This window comes from Mastigoproctus giganteus, chromosome 4 (genome assembly GCF_048544385.1).
Source record: "Mastigoproctus giganteus isolate SK-2022 chromosome 4, ASM4854438v1, whole genome shotgun sequence".
Taxonomy (NCBI): domain Eukaryota; kingdom Metazoa; phylum Arthropoda; class Arachnida; order Uropygi; family Thelyphonidae; genus Mastigoproctus; species Mastigoproctus giganteus.
This window is the reverse complement of record NC_143578.1, coordinates 211,423,120-211,445,150: the sequence shown is the minus strand read 5'-3', so window position 1 is coordinate 211,445,150 and position 22,031 is coordinate 211,423,120. Positions and strand designations below refer to the sequence as shown.

General features: G+C 35.5%; 2 protein-coding genes across 2 annotated transcripts in view; one reads left to right on the top strand and one right to left on the bottom strand.

Annotated features, from left to right (window-relative positions):
• Window positions 1–7,406: 7,406 nt before the first annotated feature.
• The window catches only part of LOC150087379 (transmembrane protein 127-like), a 37,136-nt gene continuing 22,511 nt past the window's right edge, over window positions 7,407–22,031 (bottom strand). The window contains exons 3-4 of the mRNA XM_090372035.1: window positions 17,622–17,792; window positions 7,407–7,848 (exon numbers count right to left, since the gene is read on the bottom strand). Of these exons, the coding sequence (XP_090228161.1) occupies window positions 7,505–7,848; window positions 17,622–17,792 (515 nt within the window). The 3' untranslated portion in view covers window positions 7,407–7,504. The remainder of the gene's footprint in view (window positions 7,849–17,621; window positions 17,793–22,031) is intronic.
• LOC150087380 (actin-related protein 3C-like) lies at window positions 12,603–16,213 on the top strand. The gene is given in 3 exon segments (XM_090371273.1): window positions 12,603–12,709; window positions 15,317–15,555; window positions 15,558–16,213. Coding segments are annotated over 3 exon segments (1,002 nt in total).

Here is a 22,031-nt window from a genome sequence, read left to right as displayed (position 1 = left end):
AGTGCCAACGTAATTAATTGATGAAACTAAATGATTTGGAATTTGTCTATACTCAAAAGTAGCACAAATTTATGGACGTATACAAACTAAAGGATATTTTAATGCTGATGAAAGAGCTCCTTTTTTACCTAATGAAAGTAACTTTTTTGAGGGGAAAGCACAGCAAAGAAAGGGTAACTTTCATGAGTGGGACCAAAATATCACAAGGTGGGAAACTTAATACTTTTACTATTTGGTAAGACTGAAGAAGTTTAAACAGTATCATATCTCTAGGACTTTCTTATAATTGTAATTAAGAAAAAATCCTCAGATGACCAGTGAAATTTGTGAACAGCAGTACAAAAACTTGACAGACATAAACAATGGTACACAATTATTTTATGTAAGGGTGGCTCAAGGTCCCTCACATCTCAGTAATAGTTTGTAGTGAGCAACCTTGAGCTGCTTATCATTTTTCTCCTCACCATAACAGTTCATAACTTTCTTGCTCCTCCACACACTATAAATGAAAAACTAAAATACATCAAACAGTGCTGAATACAATTTCAAAGAATCAACAAATGGACCAAGAGGACACCCAAAATAAAAAATAAAAATTTTTAAATAAATAAAATTGAGAATAATCAGCCAATGATAATGTCATTACAAGATTATATTGTGGGAATAACCAATGCACAGACTGAAGATGTATCACAAACTATTGCAAACTGTTTTGCCAAAGCTAGGTTCAAACCCTATAGGTCTGAGGTTCCCAAACTTATACCCTCTTATACACCCTTCCAGAACAAGTGCAAACAAATAGCTTTGACATAAAATTTAGCTACAAGTACACATACTTTTATAAACAAATATATATATATATATACTACTGTAAATTTAATCTCAAAGGTAGAAACAAAATATACTTCATATCCAGATGGATATGGTTGCCTCTTGAAACAACTTATTCCTGAGACTGGAGTTTTGAAATGAAAATGGCAGAGCCTCTCAGAGTTTGAATTCAATGGTACCATGCAATAATCAACTAAACTACATCAACCAAGCATTTGTTCACAATTCAATAAAAAAGTGATTCATACAAATGTCTGCCAGGAGTAAAGGTTGATGACGTAGAGCAGATATCTTTTAAGGGCACAAGAGGTGATATCGTTGTACACGTTGGAACTAATGATATTAAGTGTAGGAGAACTGTGGATTTACTAAACAACTACAGGTCAATATTGAAAAACAATCGTGAGTTAGGGTTAAATTTAAATATCTGCAATCCTGCCCAGACACAATAGGAGGGATTATATGATGAGAGCCTTGTCAATCAATTCAGCTCTGGAGAGACTGTGCAAGGCTCATGGAGTAGAATTTTTCACAGCATGGTCTGTGCTTGTTAACAGAAGAGACTGCTTCTACAGGAATGGGATACAAATAGAAAGGATGCAAGAATATTTGCCGATGCTGTCAAAGCAATGTTAGTTGGGTTGGAAAACTGCTAGCTTGGGGGATTCACAGAATAACAGTAGGCAGAGGTGGAGTGATTCTTGCACTGCTTCTATTGGAATGAGCAGCAGCACGGAAAGCAAGTTGCTGGGGATTTCAGAAACTGCTGGAAGTCATGAAACAAGTAAATACGTGGGCTGTGTTAGAGTCGCTAAGAGTAAGAACAGGTGCATATATACTTGCATATACACCAATGCTAGGAGTATAATGAATTTGAAGTGCTGGTCATGACATCAAAGGTGGATATCAGAGACATGGTGTCACACAAATATAAGCAGTGCAGAATTGGAATTTGGGGAATACAATGTGTACAGAAAGGATAGGAAGGGAGGAGGGGTTATGCTGTCAGTTAAGAAAAAATCTAAGGAAGTGCATCAAATTGTCATAGATGGGCAATGCACTGTTGAGTCAGTTTGGTGTGACATAAGCACTGAGAAAGCAAAAATCAGGGCAGGAGTTTGTTATAGGCCTAATGACTCTGATGAGTACAATGAACAATTATACAGATAAACAGAGTGGGCCAATGTCTTATAATGGGGGATTTTAACTTCTGGGTTGGTCACTCGCACACTAGCAAGGCTTTTGTGGATTTATTGGATGACTGTTTTTTACAGCAGCATGTTAGAGAAGCAACCAGAGGGAGTAGCAGTCTTGATCTGATTATCAGCATTAAGAATTTACAGATAAAGGAACCACTAGGTGGCAGTGATCACTCGTGGGATTTACTTAAAGATGTAACTACCATCAGGGGTAAAGGAAATGGTTTTTTCTTTTGTAAAGGTGACTACAGTAGTCTCAGAGATTTTTTAAAAATTCTATATAGTGGGACCAACTGATGATGTTACCAATAGCAAATTCTAAATGAGAAGCATTCAAGGAAATAATCTTGGAAGCTACTAGGCTTTTTATTCCAACTCAAGATCTAGGTTTAGGCCCAAATGGATGTCAGATGAACTAATGAGACTTGTGGCAGAAAATAAAAATGCATGGGATGCATATAAATTATCAAGTGACCCAGAAGCCTATGGTAGACATAAGCTAATCTGTAATCAAGTCACAAAGGAGGTTAAGCAAGCGAAGGCAGATTACAAGAAATCCTTGGCAAAGGATGCAAAAAAAAAACAGCAAAAACTTTTTTACTTATATAAACTCTAAAAGGAAGGGGATGAATCAGATTGGTCCACTTAATATCAATGGTTTGACTGTAGCTGATCATTCTCAGATAGCTGCCAAATTAAATGAGTATTTTTCATCTACATTCATACATGAGGAGTTATTCAAGGAGGAGAAGGCCAGATGTTTATCAAATTCTAACAGGGAGTTAAATGATTTTGTAATAACAGAGCAAAATGGAGGAAAAATTTTTGAAGTTAAACATAAGAAAGGCACCCGAGTAGGATGGGATCTATCCAGTTATATTAAAGGATGTGGCAAAGGAAGTAAGCAAACCCTTATTCATAATTATGAGATCATCCTTGGATTCAGGCGAAGTCCCCACGGACTGGAGTTGTGTAAATGTATCTCCAATTCACAAAGGGGAATCAAAGGGTGACACAAGTAATTACAGACCTGTTAGTTTGACTTCTGTTCCAGGGAAAATAATGGAGTCACTGGTTAAAGAAGCACTGCAGGATCATCTAGACAAGACTGCAGTAATAATTCAGGCACAGTATGGGTTTGTTAAGGGGAGGTCTTGTCTGACCAACTGGATTGGATACTATGATGTGGTCATAGGAACGGAATGCAAAAATAATTTTGATATCATATACTTGGATTTCAGGAAAGCTTTTGATACTGTTGCATATGGAAGACTGCTGTAAAAATTGGAGAAGTATGGCATTAACGGCAAGTTGCTACAATGGTTGAAATGATGGTTGTATGGGAGAAGACAGAGTAGTAATCAAATGCAAAGTACTGCATATGGATAGCAATAGCCCCAAAGAAATGTACCAACTGTATAGTGTTACACTCAGTGTAGCGGTGAATGAAAGAGACCTGGGGGTTATTGTGCAGTCAGATATGAAGTTTTCTGAGCAGTGCAGACAGGCTGCCAGAGTAGGTCATGGGGTATTGTCAATGATATACAGAAATTTTGCTAGTAGGGATAAGGAGGTGATTATCCCCTTGTATAAAGCAATGGTCAGGCCACACCTTGAGTACTGCATACAGATCTGGAAGCCTCATTTCAGAACGAGTACAGAGAAGGAGAACAAAGGCGTGCTCTTACAAAGAAAGGCTGAAGTTTGAAGTTCTGCAAATTGCAGCGTCTGGAGTCTAGGCACCTGCGAGGTGATCTGACCGAGGTGTATAAGGCCTTGAATGGATTCAGCATGCTCAATGCTGATGAGATTCTTCCTCTTGCTCAAATTACAAAACTGAGGGGGCATAAACTGAAATTGAAGAAAGACCGTTGTTGAATAGACGTGCGGAAATTTGCCTTTAGCCAGTGGGTAGCAGATTGCTGGAACAAACTTCCAACTGTCGTTGTGGAAGTTGATAGCTTAAATAAATTCAAGGAAGAAGTGGACAAACCTTTGGATCAAATGGATGGGTGAAATGGGAAGGTTTTTTTTTTTTTGGCTGATGCTGTATAAGCTTGCTTTCTTGCATCATATGCCTCTTATAATGCTAACAACATATGCATCCCCAAACCTCTGCTACATGTGGATGATAAGGCTGGAAAAAAGATGAGTTTCCAGTGTGCAAATTAAAAGGATAACAGGATATGTCACAAAGCAGTGGGAGTCAACATTCGAATGGCACTAAAAAAAAAAATGAACTTATGGATGTGATAATTCCTGTCGCAGCTATGTATAGAGTAATTAAAATAAAAATAGCACAGTGATCTATGGAGTTACATAGTCCAGTTTTTATGATTTTAATATGTTATTGTTATTTGGTTTTAGGAGTATTAGCAACTAAGGCCATATTGCTCCGGGAATATGCGGTGGTCATTCCCTGACCTTTCCGCATCTTCCGTATTTGGTGGTCACGGGCTCTAACCCCAGTCTAATCAAGAAGCATGTGCTATGCACTGCTGCTCCTGCCCACCTGGCTACGGAGGCACAGACTTTATTATAATAATTAACTAATCTTGTAGATTACTATGTAGTATAATAAAATAGTTGAATGCAAGCATCAACTTTAATATTATCCTTGATTTGATTTGATAAATGGACATTCTTCGGATTGGGTCAGAGGGTGCGAGTAACCGTTCAGGGATCAGTTCTGGTGTCCTCCCTATTTCTAATCCTCCTTAATGACAACAATGAGGATGTGCAGAAGAAATCAAAGTTTGCTGATGATTTGAAAGTAGGAAGGGTGACTAACAACCAAAACCATGTCATGATTCTTCAAAATAACTTGGTTCACTTGCAGGAACAGAAATTGAAGAATAAACAGAGGGAGAGAAATTGAAAGTGGTGCAGGATGTCAAGGACTTAGGGTTATAATACAATTAGATATGAGATTTACAGTGCAGAGTGTTTTGTTTTTGTTTGTTATTTGGTTTTTAGGAGCATTAGCAACTAAGGCCATATTGCTCCGGGGATATGCGGTGGTCATTCCCTGACCTTTCCGCATCCTCTATATTTGGTGGTGACGGGCTTGAACCCCGGTCTAATCAAGAAGCGTGTGCTACGCACTGCTGCTCCTTCCCACCTGGCTACGGAGGCGCCATGTGCAGAGTGTAAAGAGGTAGCTATAATAGTGTGTTCTTCCAAGAATTTATAGGATCTTTGCAACAATGGAGAAGGATGCCACTGTTCCTATGCATAAAATGATATAGACCTGATCAGATGGGTGAGGGGAACTAACTGATGTCCATAAGAAAAACAGCTTAGAGGGTGTGGACCCACCTGAGATGTATAAAGCCCTAAAGGGGTTCCATAAAATAAATGAGGGAGATATATATTCTCACTGGTAGGAAAGATATAAGAACCAGGGAGCACAAATTTTAAATCTTAGGTAACAATAGAGGGCTAGATCCCAAAGATACCTTTGGGGAGCATGCTATATATATCACTAGAATAAATTACCTGCCAAGGTAGTCAAGATAGAGAGTTTGATAAAGTTGAAAGCAGATTCAGATTATCATATTTTCTGGTTACAGAGAAAGTATAATTTTTTTTTATTTTTTTATTGTTAGAGAGATTAAGAAAGTGTCCACTTTCTTGCCTCATTTAATAATTCTAACGCTATTCTTCTGATATTGTCTTTTTTTTTTGCACAGGCTAGGAATAAAGAAATAGAAAACCAAATTAAACAATTCTGTCATTACTGGAGTACCCTATAAGGCCTCACTTGCATTTCTGCTTGTATTGGTTCTTCACTCTTGCTGATGTAAAATTTTTGTCTATACTCAAAAGTAGCACCCAAGAGAGAATCTTTTCAATGAGCCCATCTAAGGGTGCACTAATTCCTCTATAGAAAAATTCTTCAACAATAAAAATTGAGATTATTTAGGTGTTCTGTTATCGAGGAATTAGATTATGCTCAAGTTTTTTTTTTAATAATATCTTCCCATTTATTTTTAGAGGCCTCATCCATTACTCACCCCATAAAACACCTCTTTTAAGTCATTATATAAGAAACAAATAAGTAAAATAGTTTTTCTCAGTGTTTTTTGTACTACTGGCCATGCTATGAGTGCAAGAACAGAAGGCTGACTTCTGTAAGCAGTGGGACAGGAGTGTTGTATATAAATCAGGACATATAAAAATAAGAAGTGAATGAATTTTTCTGAAAGGTTTCTGTTGTTTTTCTTTTGTAACTGGTTGTAATGAAAGAGAAATAATGACTTTTCTAAAAGGCTTGAACAAGATTGTATGGGAAAGGTTTGAAAAAACACTGTGGATATCTACTATCCCTCTATCTTGACTGATGAGTTAAATTATTACTGTAGAATAATGTATTCTGAATGAAAATGTTACAAAATATTTATTTTGAAATTATGCTTTTGTTAATGAGGACTGCATCATGCTCTTGATGATACTGATAACCATAAACACACTGAAGTCAACATATGATAAAAAGTTCAGTAATACCTTCACAGTGAGGAGTATCTGACCTCATAACAAAAAATAAAAATAAAAAATAAGTGTTAGGTCACTGATATGAAGTAAAGGAACAAAAATTCAAGTGTACATGTCAGTAAATTGACTCCATTCCTCCCTGCTCTAACAATTGTTATTCTAAAATTCTAATATTTGAGAGGCTTAGCTTCTCTACACCTATTCTTCCATGTGAAGCCAAGTTCCTACATTCACAACATTTCACTTTATATTTAACTGTTAGAGATTTAATATTTATAAGTGATTTCTACAGTCAATTGGTCACAATTTTCATATTAAGCAACTTAATCAATCAAAATTTACCCATTGTGTTTCACAAAGCTTTATAATTATTTTAGTTATATTAAATCTGAAAATATTGACCTAACAAAATATTTTTATCGTACTCAGTTTCAAGCCACTATAAACAGATCATAAAATACAAGAAGAAATCTTTATCTTAATATAATTTTAATAAAATATATATAATTAATGTAACATGATTCTGGTAATTATCTACAACTATTTTATGTTCTTATTAGTTTTGATATGAATATACAAATACTGGTAACATTTCATAGTGATATAATATATAAATAAGCTAAGCATTATATGTAGGATGATTCCAGAGTGGGATCATCCTACATATAAATTTAATTTCTTATTAAAAAGCAAATAAAGGGACTAAATCTTGTCAAAATTGGACTAGAAAAACTGACCATGAAATGTCAGTTTTAATTCAGTTAATTACATTTCTGTTAGCTTCTCTCATTTTATTTATTTATTTTTTAATTATATATTAAAACCTACTTCCTGATAAGTAATATTCATCATATTTTGAAAGATTACTTTTTTTCCTTTAAAAAGGAAATTAAAATATATGAAATTCTTTCAACAAAAGCATTTCTATATTACACAAAATGTCATCACATGATTTTCTTTTATGTACCTTGCTTAACAGGCTATGGTGAATATGGTGGAGGCGGAGGTAAACTGTTCAGCTGGGAAAAGTCTCTATGATAAGGCCAAGTATGAGAATGAGGTAACCTTACAGAAAATGTTTCTACACCATTATAATCATCAAGAAGTCCATCATTATCCTGTTCTTCTACAACAGGATAACGGCGCAAGAGATTGGCTGCTGCAGCTATAATGGCTACAGAACTGGCTCCAGTTACAAGGAAATAGCTGATGTCAAATTTCACTTCAACTTTTGTTCCTGTGTTACCTTTTGATTGTTCTTGTTGCTGTTCCATCAATGTAGACACATAATAACAAATGCCAACAACAGCAACAGAGAAGAACACTAATGAAAGAAAACATATCTTGTGTTAAACAGTTCTCTCAAAGCAAAAAAAAAATATAATAATAATAAAAAATCTATTTTTCTTACAATTATAAAGTAAATAAATAAGCAAAATAGTATGATTAACAAGGCATTCTTTTAATAATGAAATTTAACAAGCCAATGCAGTAAAACTACTACAAACAGAGGTTACATAAGTTTTGTTTAGAGAACTGTCATTCATCTTTTTGATTAATAAAAATATGGGTCTACCTCTACAATCAAACTCTACTGTCTTGAATTTCATTAGTTTTACTGGAAACTACTATTACTACCTAAAACAATATATAACTATACAAAAAAAATATATAATAAAAATTAACACAGCTACAAAAATTTTCACAAGACCATAAATACAGGTCTATTTACTCAATTAGTGTGAAATTTGATATTAAAGTGGAACACTTAATCAAAACCTAAATGAGAATTACACAATTCTCTAAAAATATATAAAGTAGAAACTTGTCCACTGGAGATCCTATCTCAGGAACAAAGGCTTGGATGAACAAAAACAATACTTCGGTAACCCCTGAACCATGTCAGTGGGCTGGGTTGAGAGGCTATGACAATACAATATTAAAAACAATGTGAACTATAAGGGATCTGCTAGGATAAAGCCCTGAAAATTAGAAGAAAGGAAAGATAAAAGAGAAACCACTGTACATCCCAGGACATTCTCTTGATGAAAACTTTAATCAGAAATGGAATAAAAATACCTTGTGAGATGAATTATTTTTCTGCATGTGGAATGGGGAAGAGGGTTGAATAATTAAATAAGTTGTAATAGAAGACTGAATATATTATGTTGTAATTAATTTAGCTGGAAAACTTGAAACTGAAATTAATCCTATGTTCATTGCATTTATTTATAATGCAGTTGCCTTATAAGTAAAGGGCTGAAATGCAGTACAGCATTGCCAACTGTTGCTCAAAACATGCCAGGGAGAAATACTAGCAACATGCTTTGTGATGCCTTCTCCAGATCAGTTATACAGGTGACACCCGCATTGATAATTCTTTCCGGAAACACAGAGCGCTAAGTGAATCCGCACTAAGCAAGCGCCACATTCCCATAAGGTAACATATGTATTTGAGAGTTGCGGTCGGTGCCATAGGATATTTCCTAATCAATAATAAATGGTAGTGAAAAGATGCACAAATGTCGGTCAAAATACTTAATATTCAAATATTTGTACATATAAAATATTCTGTATTACATACGTATATAATTATGTGGTAACTACTTAAATATCAAAATTAAACTTAAAATTCTAATTAAAATCATGAATTTAATTGATCTAAATTGATTTAATTTAATTGATGAATTTAATCATGAAAAATGTGTTGATTTTGAGTTGTAGTTTGGCCCTCTTCCTGGTAAACTAAAACTGTTTTAATTTAAAATCCCCCACAGCATTACCACCCAACAATAAAGTCAAGCGATCTTTCACTGCTTTGAAACCTGGCATACTTTTTTTCTTCTTTCAATATGAAACTTCTTTTAGGCATTTGTTTACAAAAAAGTCCTGCTTCATCTAAGTTAAAAACTTGTTGAGAAGTATAAACACATAATACACCTCTTCAATAATTTTAACAAGTTCTTTTTTGAAAGTTTCGGCTCCTCAATCTGCATTTGCGGCTTCTCCCTGGATTTTAAATCTATTCAACCTGCCCTTACTAGTTTTAAATGGTTCCACATTTTTTTTTTTTTAAGTGAGCTTTCTTCAGATCATCATATAGGCTAATCTCTCTCTTTTTTATTATATTTAACTTAACTAAATTCTGCATTGGATATAATCTTCAATAAAATTAGTTAGTCTCTCCATTTCAATCCTAATAGCCGGCCTAGCCCTAGTTGATTGGAGTGGAACAACTGTCTTTCCCACTGATAAAATTAATTCTTTATTTTTATAATTGTTCTTACAGTTAAACCTGCCATTCCTAAATTATGGCACACATTCGCTTGTCGTTGACCAGAATCAATCTGCTTCAAAACGTCTAATTTAATTTTCAAATTCAGTCTTTTTCTTACATTTGTAGTCTTCATACTGCGTCCAGACATTGCTTTTTCATCCTTATCCGCCATTGTTGTTGTTATTTGATTTTTAGGAGCATTAGCAACTAAGGCCAACTAATTGCTCCGGGATATGCAGTGGTCATTCCCTGACCTTTCCGCATCCGGTGGTGACGGGCTCAAACACCGGTCTAATCAAGAAGCATGTGCTACGCACTGCTGCTCATTCCCACCTGGCTATGGAGGCGCCTATCCGCCATCATTAACTCTTTGAATATGTAACTGCGTTGGTTGCATTAATTATGATACAATGTTTGAGTCTGTCTGTTACGCACGATGTCTAATACTGTACCGAGTGATGACTAGACTTCAGATAAATGCATATAATGCAAATATTAAAAGCAATATACTTGATCATTTTTTAAAATGTTGATCTCGGAACTACATAACAAGCCACTGTACTGCAATTTAATTAGCGTGTGAGAAAATTTAACTGAGTGCGGGAAAATTTCTCGTCTGTGTGGGAAACATTTTAATGCTGTTTTTCTATTCGTTTTCAAGCTAACGACTTCATCAGATGAAACATTTTCGTTAAATATGCCAAAAATGCAATCTGTACGCTGGTAAAAGAGCGTTATAGTGATTTGTGACAGCGTTATATTCAGATACCAGTTTATAATATAAGAACAGCATTATAGCGAATCAGCATAAAGTGAACCGTGTTATAATGAGGGCCTGCTGTACTGGATACTGCCTTGAGAGATCACAGAAACAACAAAATACAAATCCATGCTGACACTGTAGGCATTTGCTGTGGACAAGGGCTAAACCTATGTAAACTTCAACTACCTGTCTCAGTATCGAACCATACCAATATTGATACTGAGAAAAGATAGACTCTAGGTTCCTTGGAATTTTTGAAGTTAATTAGCTCACTGAAAGACTATATAAATGCCTTACATATTTTGCCAACATACCGATAACATCAGAAATTGCCCTTTTCATTAAATAATGTAGAAATCAGATATCAAGGTTAATGCATGAAAAAATTACTGCCTTTTTGTAACGGCATATTGTTGGAACAGATAGCAAAGATACATTTCAGATCTACATACTCTTGGCAAGCAGAGTGGTATTTCCTTTGATGGTATATGTGAAAAAGCCTAGTTTCAAGTTCCCTCAAAGAACTTGAACCTAGGGCAAGAGAATTTCAAGGGCTTTAGTCACATCAAGGCTGAATTAGTCTCAGGAGAGAGTTGCTTGATGATTTTTTCTCTCAGAAAGTTGCATTTTCCATGAAGTCACCACACAAATGGATCATAAAATAAATGTAGTTTACTTGTGTCCCATGGCTTTAGTTACTTTGGAGTAATTTCAAAACAAAAAACTCAGGCCTGAATACTAGTAGCAGTGGCAAATGATGCAAGAAATCAAGCTTACATAGCATCAACCAAAAAAAAAATAAATAAATAAACCCACTACACACACTTCACCCAGCCACACCCTGCAAGAATTTATCTAGTTCTTCCTTCAATTTATTCAAACCATCCATTTTTACAACAGATGGAAGCCTGTTCTAACAATCAACTACCTGCTGGCTAAAGGCAAACTTCCACACATCTATCCTGCAACCATCCTTCCTCTACTTAAATTTATGCCCTCTCGTGTGTAGTCTCAGCAAGAGGAAGAATGTCATTCACATTCAGCTTAATCCATTCAAGGCCTTAAACAAATCACTCTGCAAGTGCAATTAGGGTTTGTGTGAAAATTTGTGTGGAATACGATTAAAGTGAAAAAAAAAGTATCTGGTTTTGTTCAGGTATGGATAACTATTTGTAAAATAATAAGAGAAGTTTATCTCAATATAGTACGTAGAACACCTCCGTATGATACTCTCCAGAAATTAAAACGGAAAAAAATACTGATATCAGCGTAGAACATATTGAGCATTACAGCTCTAGTTCATACTATCTAGGTATGGATAACGTATTTCAATTCCCAAGTGACATGACAGTTTGCATATTTCTTAAATTCTCACAAAAAAAAAAAAAAAAAGACAGAGAGAAAGAGATAAATGGAATGCCATCTTGTCCTACAAAGCACTGGATATATGCACTGCACAATATTTGCATTTGGTCCAATTCATCATATACACATATAAAATTTATAAATATATGGTAAAATTCCAAATTCTCAAAAATATGGCATTTAAAAAAAATATAATAAAAATAAGTTACTCCAAAGTTCCACAGTTCAAGTGCCATTGCTTCTGCTATGGCAGATTATACAGGGTGGTTCAAAATTGCATGGAAAAAATGTACAGGCATATTCTACAGCTAAAAATAAGAAAAAAAGGGTCCTATAAATGTATATCTGAAAATTTTATTTCCAAAATATTAAACTTTAATCATAAAATAAAAAAAAACCTCATAAAATGGAAACACATTTTTATATTCAAATAACAAAAATATAACTACATAAAACAGGCTTTAACAGTACAAAGCATGCGTACCAACGGTGACATGCATAGTATTATTCTACCTATTGTCTTGTTACCAGAGTTTCAGATTCTACAATGCCTGTTTTGTTCACAGAAAGCATTTATTAAACATATTATGAAGACACTATTAATCTGTTTACTTTGCCAAGTGAACTGATATGATTTTTATTTATAGCATGGCTCTTAAGAATTCCATAAGATATGCCACTCTTCAAATATGCCAAAATATTTCTGACTTCACAAATGTCAAATCATGTAACATATACTGCTGTAGAGCGACAACTTAGAGAAACAGATAAGCTTAGTTGGTTGGTTTTAATGGGAGTTTATTGGCACAAGGGCAACTAAGGCCAAATTGTGCTGAAACAGATAAGCTGAAACCATTATGAGTAAATGGTGGTATGACAAACTGCAATTCACATAAATTTCCATCTATTATGAGCATACTATCTACGAGCATACAGAGGACATTACATAAACAGTGTTTCACACTGTGGCAACAATTCTTGTAAGCTTGAACAAAAACTGGTTACATTACATATGAATAAATAGGGAAAAAAAAAAGAGGAAGAGAAGTTCTGTCAGTGGCTCATTTTGCAATGTACATGTCATTCCCAGGTTACAGATGAACCATGTTTTATAATAAATGAAATTCTTAATCTCGAAACAAATCTTATACCTAGGTCAAAGAAAACTTGCATTTGATCGTCAGTAATCATTATCAACATGCCTGTTCCTTTAATGTTTAATGTGATTTTCTTGAGGACAATCTCATTCGTCCTTATGTTTTCAACCAGCAAGGCCTTCAGGAATGGCACACCTACATTTTCTGCAAAACAATGTGGGAACTACTGGAAGACATATCCCCCTTAAAAAAAAGCAGAGAATGGATGTGTTTCTGCATGACAATGTACCAGCCTAAATTTTGTGTTATGTTTCTGACTTTTTAAATAGAATACAATAACAAATAGGCTGGTAAAAATGGCATTGTACAATGACCACCACAATCCACCAAACTCTCTGTGTGGGAATACAAAATCCATGTTTTATTCTATGCATATTATTGACAAAAACAAACTAAGACTTCATTGAACAGTTGTAATAGTTCTAACCCTGGAAGACTCTTTAGAATCTTCCAGGGCTAGAACTCCTTTCTCTGATTTTCTTAAACAATACTGACAATCAATTACAGGGCATGATATCAAAATTTGCAGATAACGTGAAGATCGAGCGGGTGGTTAATGATCAGAGCACTCCTTCAAGGCAAACTAGACAAGCTTCAGAGGTGGTCAGACACATGACAACTATGTTTTAATGCTGCAAAATACAAGCTTTTACAGTTTACATTCAGGAAATAACAGTCCCAAAATAATTTTTATCCCAAAGGTCTTGAAATAAAAACAGCAGAGGAAGAAAGAGGTTTGGAGTTATGATCCAAGCGGACATTAGCATTAGTAGAGACATTTGATGCAAGAAAGCAAGCTTATGCAGCATCAGCCAAAAAAAAAAAAAATAATAATAATAAAATAAAATTAGTTAAATAAATAAATAAAAAATAACTACTTCCACTTCACCCCTCCGTTCGTTCGAAATACTTGTCCAGCTGAGCCTTAAACTTATTTAGGCTATCAACTTCCATGACAAGGGATGGAAGTCTGTTCCACCCACCAACCACCCGCTGGCTAAAGGCAAATTTCCACACGTCTATCCTACATCTGTCTTTCCTCAATTTGAATTTATGCACTCTCAGGTGATTATTCTGAGCAAGAGGAAGAAACCCATCAGCATTGAGCATGCTCAAACCATTCAAGGCTTTATACACCTCTATCAGATCACCTCGCTGGTGCCTAGTCTCCAGACACTGTAATTTGCAAAACTTAAGCCTTTCTTTGTAAGAGCACCCCTTTGTTCCATTCACTAATCTTGTTGCCCTTCTCTGTACTCGTTCCAGCATCTCTACGTCCTTCTTGAAATGAGGCCTCCAGACCTGTATACAGTACTCTAGGTGTGGCCTGACCATTGCCTTATACAAGGGAATAACCACCTCCTAATCCCTGCTAGAAAAATTCCTATATATCATCGACAATACACCATGAGCTACTCTTGCAGCCCGTCTGCACTGCTCAGAAAACTTCATATCTGCCTGCACAACCACCCCCAGGTGCCTTTCATTCTCTACCACTGACAGTGTAGTACAGCAGAGTTGATACGTTGCTCTGGGGTTGCTGTTTCCCATATGTAGTACTTTACATTTGTCAATGTTAAACTTCATTTGCCACCTCTCAGCCCATCTGCTCAACCTTTCCAGATCCTGTTGCAGTATCATACTGTCAGTAGTGTCCTTGACAACCCTGCCAACCTTCGTATCATCTGCAAACTTGGACATTAAGCTTGATATACCATCATCAATATCATTTATAAATACAGAAAACAATAATGGACCCAATACTGAACCCTGAGGGACTCCACTAATAACATTAGTCCACGATGAGCAGTGTCCATTGATTACCAATTTGCCTTCAATGCCACACTGTTCCAATTTGTGCAGCAGTCTTCCATGTGCAACAGTATCAAAAGCCTTTTTAAGATCCAAGTATATAATATCAAAGTTATTCCCTGCATCCAGTTCTTTTGTGACTGCATCATAGTATCCAATCAAATTGGTCAGGCAAGACTTCCCCTTAACAAAACCATGCTGTGTCTGAGCTATAACTGAAGTCTTGTCTAGATGATCCTGCAGTGCTTCTTTAACCAGTGCCTCCATTCATTTTCCGGGAACAGAAGTTAAACTAATAGGTCTATAATTACTTGTGTCGCCCTTTGATCCTCCTTTGTGAATTGGGGTCACATTTGTACATCTCCAGTCCATGGGTGCTTCCCCTGAGTCCAAGGAAGCTCTCATAATTATGGCTAAGGGTTTCTTGCTTACTTCCTTTGCTGCCTCCTTTAATATTAAACACTCCAGAAAACAGAGAATACACAGCTGAGATAATGTTTGAATCATTCAAGGTTCCTGGCTTATATATAGCAGTTCAGGCTGTACTGGCATTAGCTGCTTCCTGGACATCACGTCAAGTTGGAGAAAGAACATTAACAGGACTTGTTATTGATTCAGGTGATGGAGTCACTCACTGCATTCCTGTGGCTGAAGGATATGCATTGGAAGTTGCATTAAACACATTCCTATTGCTGGAAGAAATGTTACTTATTTTATTCAGAGTCTTCTTCGTGAAAGGGAGGTAGGAATACCTCCAGAACAGTCTCTAGAAACAGCCAAAGCAATTAAGGAGCGCTTCTGCTATATCTGCCCAGATATTGCAAAGGAATTTTATAAGTATGATCAAGAACCAAGTAAATGGATTAAAAAATATGATGGTTGGAATACTGTTACCAAGCACAGTTTTTCAGTTGATGTTGGTTATGAGAGGTTCTTGGGACCAGAGATTTTCTTTCATCCCGAGTTTGCAAATCCAGACTTCATGACTCCAATATCAGAAATTGTTGATACTTGCATTCAGAGTTGCCCTATTGATGTAAGGAGGCCACCGTATAAAAATATTGTATTATCAGGTGATTCCACAATGTTTCGAGACTTTGGAAGAAGGTTGCAGAGAGATCTAAAACGAGTGGTAGATGCCAGACTAAAATTGAGTGAAACTCTTAGTGGAGGAAGGATCAAACCCAAACCAATAGAAGTTCAAGTGATTTCCCATCATATGCAACGATATGCAGTCTGGTTTGGTGGGAGTATGCTAGCCTCCACACCGGAAAACAAAAAAAATCGAAAATCTTATATTACAGTAAAAAAATAATTAAAAATCAACTGAACACAATTAAATTTAATTGTGTTCAATTAAATTATTTTAATTGTGTTCAATTTATTTTTAATTATTTTTTTACTGCAATATAAGATTTTCGATTTTTTTGTTTTAATTGCTGGAGAGTATCATACGAAAGTGTTCTACGTATTATATTGAAGTAAACTTCTCTTATTATTTTACAAATATTGATATCAATGTAGAACGTATTGAGCATTACAGCTCTGGTTCATACTATCATCTTCAATACTGCACACAGGTTTGGAAGCTCAATTTTAGAGACATAGATCTGCTACAAAGTGTACAGAGAAGAGTGGCAAGATTGCTTGAATGCACAAACGTATTCTTATCATGGAGATTTCAGTTCTGTAACAGCATTCAAAAATCAGACATCTGCAAAGTGATCTCAATGAAGTGTTTAAGGCTTTGAAATGGCTAAGTAAATTAAAGGCATCTTGACATTAGTCTTTAGGACTAAGGCATAAATTTAAATTCTGAACATGTTCTGAAAATTTCTTTAGTGGGAGAAGGTGACATTCAATACTGTTGTGTTTGTTTTTTTGGCTAATGCTACATAACCTTGCTTCATTATGATTCTGCTAATTTCAGTTGCTTGAGATAGTGAGGAAAAGGAAACTTCTAATTCCTATAGAATACAATTATGAGGCTGCACTCAAGAGTATTATGGTTCATGTAAAAGAGCTTCTTGAAAAGATCCAAAGACTGGCAACATGCCTGGTGAAATTAGCAAAAGGGCACTCATATAAGGAAAATTTCAAGTATGTAGCAACTACAGAATTTCAAAACTAAGAACCTTAGATGAGATCTGAGTGAATTTTATGAAGCCCTGAGAGGTCATCGTAAAATGAATGAATAAAAGTAAAATTTTCTTGATATTAAATGACTAAAACCAGGTAAAAAAAAAGTTCACTCTAAAGGGAACAAGCTACAGAATGGACTGGAGGAAGTTTTCCTTTATTCAGTGAGCTGTTAACCACTAGAATAACATACTTCCAAGGGTAGCAAGGCTGACAGCTTTGAGGAAAATTATTCAAAGGCTTGGCTTCTTTGCACCATATGGCAAAAGTCTGACTGGCATCAAGAAGCTATAGCAATTGATGCATTTAATGTACAATTACAATTGTGAATTTTTCTGAAAAATTTGAGTAGCAACACTGCTTCTCCACTCTATCAGAACATTGTATAACCTTTCTACAGTAGTTAACGCTTCGTACACTTTACTATCAAATGCACCATGCAGTACTAGGCTTCAAAAAAAAAAAAGTGGTAAGGTCTAAGTGTCTATGTTGCCAGATTTATAAGGTCCTATTGTAATGATTTTTATCTGCAATAAAAAGTAATAAAACTTGTGCATGCTTTGATTTTACTATTTTCTTCTTACCTGTAAGAATGCTACCAACTGCATTTCTTCTAATGGTTTTTAGCCACTTTTGCATAACTCCAAGTGTATCAAGAAAAAACTGAATTAAACTAGTAATGACTGCAAAAAAGGTAAGAGCGATGACAACACGTAACATATTTACAATCATTGGTGTGGCACAGTCTCTCATTTCTGAAATAGTAAAAGTACCATTACTTTGATCAATCATAATGCAACTAAAATTAAATAAATTTTTAGAAAAAATTCATATTTAACTAAAAAATAAATGATATTCTCAATCACATGTATAAGCCTGTTATTTTCTCTACATTTGCAAGAACCAAACAGGCATAGACAACTGGGTGCAATTCAATATTCCAGCCATATAGAAATGGAAAAATATAATAAATAAATAACTATATAATATCGGTGTAGATACACCATAGTTTAGCCATAAATTTGAACTATGTATGTAGTGTAAAGGCATCGTTTTAATTGTATCTCATATTGTGGGTGCCCTCACAACGAGATAGCTGGTATTGCACTACTTCGAATAAATAATGCTTCTCTAGTAGAGAAGACTACTGTTATTTATTTTCAGTGGATATCACCACCCAGAAAATTGTTTCAAAGCTAGTTGGCTTCATCATCAGTGGGTGGACAGGTACCCTGGTAATGCAGCATGCCATCACAGTTGCGAAGTTATTTCCACAATGGCATGTTGCATTACCAGGGTACCTGTCCACCCACCGATGATGAAGCCAACTAGCTTCGAAACGATTGTCTGGATGGTGGTATCCACTGAAAATAAATAACAGTAGTCTTCTCCACTAGAGAAGCATTATTTATTCGAAGTAGTGCAATACGAGCTATCTCGTTGTGAAGGCACCCACAATATGAGATACAATTAAAACGATGCCTTTACATTACATACGTAGTTCAAATTTGTGGCTAAACTATGGTGTATCTACACTGATATTATATAGTTAATTACCTAAACCCATAAGAAATTATGCCTTGTGCATTTTGTCTTCTTAAAAATAAATAAATAAAATAAATTTTGATTTATTCTCTTGGACAGCCAAGACCAGCAGTTTTCATATTGATCATGACAACATATGTATGGGCAGCTGGTTTCCAGCACCACAGTCAACAATGGGCCATGTATCTTTTGAGACGGTGTACAGGCACAAACATGCAACTCCTTACTTGTGGCTATGCATACTAACTACTGGACCACGACTGGATCTTTAGCATACTAGCCTACAGTTAACTAAAAACAGTTAAATTAATGTATAAATAGAATAATAAAGCTTGGTTCATTTGACAATAATAATAACAGATCACTTTTTCTTCCATCTCTTCACAGCTTTGCTTATTGTGAATTTATTAATTATAAGGTGCAATCGAAAATTTTAGGGATTGAGTTTGTATTGTGGAGTTGAAACTTATGCAGCGAATTAAGTGAATATAGATTTAGTAACATATACAACCACTCATTTATCTACAATTGGTTTGAATAAATGCATAGTGAACATTAAGTGTTCTATACATTTCATCATGTACACCAATGGAAACAGTGAAAAGAGTGAAGGTGGAGTTGGCATTTTGGTCCATAAAGATATAAAAAAACAACATTTAGTAATTCAAAAGTATATCACCACGGGTGTTAAGATTACTACTCAGGATTTCTACGAGGTGCTAACTAAAAGTTATAACGATATATGCACCAACATCGAGCCACAATGATGAAGAGGTTAAAAAAAATATACACCAAAATTAAGAGACTTCTAGATAAACAGAGAACTCACTTCACCATCATTATGGGGGACTTCAATGCTAAAGTTGAAAATAAACAAAACAGCACAGAAAGAGAAACTATAAGAAATTTTGGAATTGGTGAAAGAAACAAAACAGGTGAAAAACTTGTAGAATTTGCAGAATCTCGAGAAGAATGAACACTTTTTTCAAGAAAAAGGAGAACAGGAAGTCGACATGGAAAAGCCCAAATGGATGAAATTAATGAAACTAATAAACAAAACTAATGAAATTGACTTCATCCTCAGCATGGGTTTGGTAAGGGAAAGTCTTGTCTGACAAATTTGATTGGATACTATGATGTGGTTACAAAGGAACTGGATGCAAAAAATAATTTTGATATCATATACTTGGGTTTCAGGAAAGCTTTTGACACTGTTGTGCATGGAAGACTATTGTACAAATTGGAGCAGAGTGGTATTAATGGTAAGTTGCTACAATGGATAAAAGGATGGTTAAGTGGGAGAAGACAGAGGGTGGTAATCAATGGGTGCTGCTCTCCGTGGACTAATGTTATTAGTGGAGTTCCACAGGGTTCGGTGTTGGGACCACTGTTGTTTTGTATATTTATCAATGATATTGATGAAGGTATATCAGGCTTAGTGTCGAAGTTTGCAGATGATACAAAGGTTGGCAGGGTTGTTAATGACAGTAATGGCAGTGTGTTACTACAACAGGATCTAGAAAATTTGAGCAGACTGGCTGAGAAGTGGCAACTGAAGTTTAACATTGACAAATGCAAAGTACTGCATATGGGTAGAAGTAACTCCAGAGGAAGGTACCAACTGTGTGGTACTACACTTTGGGTGGAAGAAAATTAAAAAGACCTAGGAGTAATTGTGAAGTCAGATATGAAGTTTTCTGAGCAATGCAGACAGGCTGCAAGAGCAGGTCACGGGTTTTGTCAATGATATACAGGAATTTTTCTAGCAGAAAAAAGAAGGTGATTATCCATTTATATAAGGCAATAGTCAGGCTATGCCTTGAGTACTGCATACAGGTCTGGAGGCCTCATTTTAGGAAGGATGTAGATTTGCTTCAGCATGTACAGAGAAGGGCAACAAGATTGGTGAGGGGAATGAAAGGATAAGTTCTACAAATTTTAGCAGCTAGAGACTAGGGTCCTGTGAGGTGATCTGATTGAGGTGTATATAATGGGTTGAGCATGCTGAATTCTGATAGGATTCTTCCACTTGCTCAGATTACAAACTTAAGGGGGCATAAATTTAAATTGAGGAAAGACAGATGTAGAATAGGTGTGCGGAAATTTGCCTTTAGCCAGCAGGTAGTTAATTGCTGGAACAAACTTCCATCTGTCGTTGTGGAAGTTGATAGCTTAAATAAATTCAAGGAGGAACTGGACAAACATTTAGAGGGAATGGTTGTGTGAATTTTTTTTTTTTTTTTTTGGCTGATGCTACATTAACTCATATGCTTGCTTTCTTGCATCACATGACTATTACTATGTCATTAATGACATGCTGCTCCAATTTGTACAGCAGCCTTATGTACAACAGTATCAAAAGCTTTCTTGAAATTGAAGAGTATGATATTAAAATTATTTTTTGCATCCAGTTCTTTTGTGACCACATTGTAGTATCCAATCAACTTGGTCAGGCAAGATTTCCCCTGAACAAACCCATGCTGTGTCTGAACTATAATTGCAGTGTTGTCTAGATGATCCTGCATTGCTTCTTTAACCAGTGACTCCATTACTTTCCATGGAACAGAAGTTAAACTAACAGGTCTGTAATTACTCGTATCATCCTTTGATCCCCTTTTTTGAATTGGGGATCCAATTTTGAATACCTTCCCTGAACCCAAGGATAGTTTCATAATTGTCGCTAATGGTTTGCTTATTTCCTTTGCTGCCTCCTTTAATATAATTGAAGAGTTCGATCCACCACAGGTGCCTTTCTTATATTTAACTTCAATAATTTCTCTTACACTTTCCTTTCGGTTATTACAAAATCATTTATCTCTCCATTAGAGTTTGATAAACTTCCGGCCTCCACTTCCCACAGAATTCCTCATGTGTGAATGTAGATGCAAAATACCCTTTCAGTTTGTCAGCTACCTAAGCTGGATCATCAACAGTTGAACCATCGATATCAAGAGGACTAATGTGATCCATCCTTCCTTCTAATGTTTACATAAGGAAAGAAGTCTTTGCTGATTTTCTTTACATCCTTTGCCAAAGAATTCTTTTAATGTGCCTACACTTGCCTAACCTCCTTTGCAATCTGATCACAGACTAGCTTATATTTACCATAGGCTTCTGTGTCATCTGATAATTTATATGAATCACACACATTTTTCTTCTCTGCCAGGAGTCTCATTAGTTCATCTGACATCCATTTAGGCCTAACCTTGAACAGTATTTCTTAGATGGTATGAAAAACCTAGTAGCTTCCAAGATTAATTCCTTGAATGCATCCCATTTAGAATTTTCTTTTCGTAACATCATCAGTTCGTCCCACCGTATAGAATTTAAAAACTATCTGAGACCAACATAGTCACCTTAGCGAAAGCAAAAACCTCTCCCTTTACCCCTGATGGTAGCTACATCTTTAAGTAAATCTCACATCAGTACTCTGTGATCACTGCCACTTA